Below are 5,000 nucleotides of genomic sequence, written 5' to 3' on the forward strand. Positions count from 1 at the left end.
TACACACACACACACACATATATATATATATATATATATATATATATATATATATATATATATATATATATATATGTTTCAGATTCCATTGATAAATATGTGTACAACGTATACATAAAAACCAACGGTTACGTCTCTACTTTTCAGTGTAGTGTTAAGTATACTGTTAAGTATACTATATAACATCTGTCACTCACTCCACATAAACACACCCGCGTTCTCTTGCGCACCAGAAGCAAAACCAACACGATCCTCACCTTCTTGTTTGTCCGCAGTTGGTCATGGACGTGGAGGAATACGTGGCCGGCGAGATCGAAGTCCTGCAAGACGACAAAGCCTTGACGGTGAAGGGCCGCGTCGAGACGAAGCAGGGGAGCAGCACGAGCACCAGGACCTTCTGCAGGAACTTCCACATCCCCAACAACACGCGAGAGGAGGACATCGACTCGGCGCTCTCCAAGGACGGGATCCTGACGGTCTATGTGCCGAAGAAGGTTGGTTCCTGTGATGGCGGTTGGTTGGTAGGAGTCTGATTGGTGGTTCCATTGTTTTGGTCATTTCGTGTGATCGATTTCTAGGTCTTTATGGGTTTCATCAGCTGATATAATGCATCTTCTTGAAGTATGATATATTATAGTTGTCGGATACTGATTAGCTATTGTATATTTATATGGTATTTAAGATAGGCACAATACCAATAGCAGTATTGGTATCCACAACAGCCTTTGTGATAACAGTAGCGATTGGGATCCATTCTCTCTGTTTGGGAAACCTTTATGCGGGAAACATATAAAGATAAAATGGATAATTACTGTTATACTGATATGAGGAATGATAGCAATTTCTACCACCAAAATCTGAGGATAACTAAAATAATGATAAAAGTTCAGACAATGATAAGGACAAAGATTTTGGTAACTATGATTATGATAAGGACAATTAAGATTACTATTACAATTACTGATTATTATTAAGCCTCAATTGTAAGCCTTTTTGATATCATTACTCATATCAATGCATGTGCAATGATGATACCAATGACAAGAGATATAGTAATATTGACTACTATTTTTGTTGTTATCATTTCGCCTCTAAACTTGATATTACCGATATGGGACCACTAGAGCTATGGTCCCTAATGCAATTAATGATGATATTGATAGTAAGTATAGTAATGATTTAACATGTAGGAATGGATATATAACTGATATTAAGATAATGATAATAGCATGAAATATGGTTCTGATAAAATGACTATGTCAAGTAGATTCTGAACAGTAACAAAATCTTTCACACATACTGACGGTAAGGATATTGTAATGAGAACGGTTTGGACATACACTATAAAGAACCAACATCATTAATTCTTTAATGAGATGTCATTAAACTGAACACCAGAGGAAGTATAATGCGTATAATTGTATTGTTTTTGGTTGTCTTATTTCAACGTTATCAAACTATAAAAGCCATCGAATCAATTGAATGTACGGTCCGAATCCCACTTAACTCCACATTGGCATTGCAGAAGGAACGTGTCATCAAGATCGAGTTGACGGACTAAGGCGTTCGTTCGTTCGTTCGTCCGGCCGCCTCGGGTGCAGGAGCAGCGGCGGCAGCTTCGCCAGACTTCGGTGGCCAGACGCCATTCCCTTGTCGAGCTCATTACCCGGCCTATATTTGACGACGACGCGACGGCAGCCTCAAGTCCTGTTCTGGGAGATGACGTGTAAATACATGAGTGTAATTTCGTCATCGCGAAACTACCGCAGCTACGGGCTATGGACCAAGAATTTGCCACGGAAGCCCCATCGCCAAGCCGTCCAATGTCTGTCAAGGGACACGCCCCACGCACAGTCGCATACCGACATGATCTCTCGACAAGTGAGGGGCGAGATGCGCTTCCCTCGCTCAGGTTATGGGGAAAATGTTAATCGCGTCCTCAGAGGTTTATGGAAAATTATATTTTATTTATGTTCTAAGGTATTAGAACACTATAAAAGTGCAGAAGTACATAGGAAGTATGTATGCATATTATATAGAATATATTTCATACGGTAGGTTATATTACAATAACCTGGAAATACTTTTGATAATTAACTTATATGCAATGTGTATAGATAAATGTGTAACTCTAGAAGTAGTAAAGGAGACATGGTGATATGTTTAATGTGCTAAGTATACATTTTTTGTATATGAGACGCTTGTTTTCAAAATCTGTTCCAAATTTCCGAAATCGATGGTGATATGGAACCGGTGAGATTGCCTTAGGTGTGATGTGCAATATTCCCAGCCATAAGTATTGCAACACAGACACATTTCACGTCGTCCGTGAGGGATTCCGAGACAAGGAAGATTTCAACCACGAAAATCGTATGCGGGTTTGATTTTATTACCGTAGTTAAACCACCTAATGAGTAATTTACGTAGCCTAACGTCCCTCTCACCTCCAGTGGTGTTGATGTTTACTTTCGCCTCCATAAAAGAACGAGTAAACAGTCTGCAGACCATTGTTTCACGGGGATTCACACTTTACGATCGTGTATACCATAAACACGAGAAAAGCAGCCATTTGTAGGGATACTTTTTCTTAACAGCCGGTCAGTTGCAGTGCCTGTGTTTGCCAGTGGTTGATTTCGTTGGTAATAACATCGCGAAGGCATCTTTAACTCAAGGTTATGTAATTAGTTAAATGCTATTCTGAGGGTAAGGTGCCATAGTATCCTCATTCAATCTTGTTTGTTTTTACTTGCTGTACTTGTTTGTATTTAATGGCGAGTCGTATTTTATTGTCCATTACTTATTTTTTTCGCTGTAGGACTTCATACAAATAATCGTCTTAGGGACGAATATAATTAGCAGGTCTGATATACATTAAATATTCACTTTCACCCAGTTGAATTCATGAAGTCATATTTTCATCTACACATGAGAACAATACTCTACAGAATTAAGAGTAACAACTAGTCACATAGAAGAGGAGAAGGCCGAGCTGTTAGGATTGGATCAGAAAAAAAACTGTTCTTTCCCTCACGTTCAGCACTGTGCACACAAAGACCTGCTTCTCCGGCCGCCTCGTCCACCGGTGGTACATGTGTTTACACCAGCCTTGGGTTCACTTTAGAAAAGGCTTTGTCTTCCTCCAATTTATTTCCCGTTGATCAGTTTGCCAAGATTAATAAGCAGCTGGCGATTTGTGATATAGTAATGATTCACTAGTTTTGGTATGTTAACGATGAGAGATTTTGTATATAGAGTTATGTAGATTCTCGTACATTTTTTTCTCTTTTTTTCCAGTTCGCGCGCGCAAAAGATTACGGAACGTGTTGACAAATATGTATAGACGACGAGACAAAGTACATATATACCTTTTTAAGCATGACACAGCGGATCAACTCATAGATATTATGACGAGATTGTCGATTCTCAGTGAAACCACAAAAAGAAAGTATGATATTGATTTCTTTGTTGTTGTAGAGGTCCGTGAAGCCATAAATGTTCCTGGGTATGTACTGAATAGCAAGATCTTGCATTTGAAAGAAGGATTTACTTTTTTTTTGTTTTGCGATACTTAAGGTGATACTCCCATGGGTAGGTCTTGTATATTTTAATTGCTTGATGAATAATATCATTGCTCACTAAATGCCCATTTGTACTGTGATGTCATAACGAATGTTTGTATTAATTTGCTTACAGATGAGCCGATGGGTGTCTTTCATTGCAGAGTATTTAATAAAAAATAAACAGAGCTTGCGTTTTTATTTTGTCATTTACGCACATATACAATGTATACTAGTTGTAATTTTTCATATATAACTTTTCATATATTTTTGAAATTGGAAAATGGAAAGTAGAAAAAGTGAAAGTACGCCAGAGGAGCCAACACATGTGGTCGCTCCTTCTCCTGTCTAGATTTATTTTTTTTAATTTCCTTTTCAGGACTAAACGATATTTAGATTTATTCAGTCTTAGCCTACCAAGCATTGCACTTTCTTATATTCATTTTCTGTTTGACTTTTGTGAAATTGCTTTTTATTGATTATTATCAACTTTATCATTATCACTGTTATTATTATGACTAGTATTATTATTATTACTATCAATATTTTTACTGCAAGCATTATTGACATTAGCAGCAGTAGCTGTGGAAGTTGGTGTTTTCAATTTCTCCGAAGCAGGAAAACAGGAACGAGGCTCCTCATCTAAGGCCACTTTTCTGCCTCAAACGTTTTTATGCATTGGTGAATAGTCATGAAAAGGAAAACAGATAAATCAGTGGAGAAGATTTGAATAAAGAATACGGACGAAAGAACTGGTTAAAGTGTGTGTAGATATGTACGTCTCTTTTCCGTATTCTTCTCTCAAATGATTTATATTGCTATCTTAACTTTCCTTTTCCTTTTGTCTTTTCATATCACATCGCCTCCATATAAATATATACAACCGTGATCAAGCAATAAAAAAGTATGCTTGTTACCACTATTCTGCCAAAGAGAAAACTCAAATCAATATTCACCCATAAGTGCAGTCATTACACAAATGCACCTGGCAAAGCGTGCAAGAACTTTGGAGTATATAACCCGCTCTGTTTACAAACTATCTGGCATAAATGCACAATCATTTTCAAGCCATGAACACAAAACTGTTCGCTTGCTCTTAGTAGGCACGGCCGTTAGTGCCACATAGACATTAGTGGAGTTTTAATCTAATGGAGTATCTTGTTACACTACTTTCATTTCACTACACAAAATGGATTTTTTTATTTACGTACACAGATATAAAGGGAAGGAAAGGAGGAGTTGCACTGACATGAATTAGTGATAATATCAACGCAATATCAACACTTCCTGAGTTGATTATAAAATTGAATTTAAATCCTTTGGAAGTTTAATCAGATGCATGTAAGGTTTACTGTAAATCGTGAATATCAAAATTGTAATTTTCTCTTATATATTCACTATTTTTGTTGTATTACTGTTATCGTCATTGCTACTATTGTTATC

The 5,000-nt window shown here is 37.2% G+C and overlaps 1 protein-coding gene across 7 annotated transcripts in view; it reads left to right on the forward strand.

Annotated features, from left to right (window-relative positions):
- LOC122253625 (uncharacterized) overlaps positions 1-3,746 on the forward strand; it is a 75,150-nt gene extending 71,404 nt beyond the window's left edge. For all 7 annotated transcript variants that reach the window (XM_086539782.1, XM_086539791.1, XM_086539762.1 and 4 more), the window contains 2 exons: positions 276-494; positions 1,526-3,746. In XM_086539782.1, the coding sequence (XP_086395908.1) occupies positions 276-494; positions 1,526-1,561 (255 nt within the window). In that variant the 3' untranslated portion in view covers positions 1,562-3,746. The remainder of the gene's footprint in view (positions 1-275; positions 495-1,525) is intronic.
- The last annotated feature ends 1,254 nt before the right edge of the window (positions 3,747-5,000 follow it).

Source organism: Penaeus japonicus, unplaced genomic scaffold (assembly GCF_977035675.1).
Source record: "Penaeus japonicus unplaced genomic scaffold, GWHDUDI00000001_assembly GWHDUDI00000001, whole genome shotgun sequence".
Lineage (NCBI taxonomy): Eukaryota > Metazoa > Arthropoda > Malacostraca > Decapoda > Penaeidae > Penaeus > Penaeus japonicus.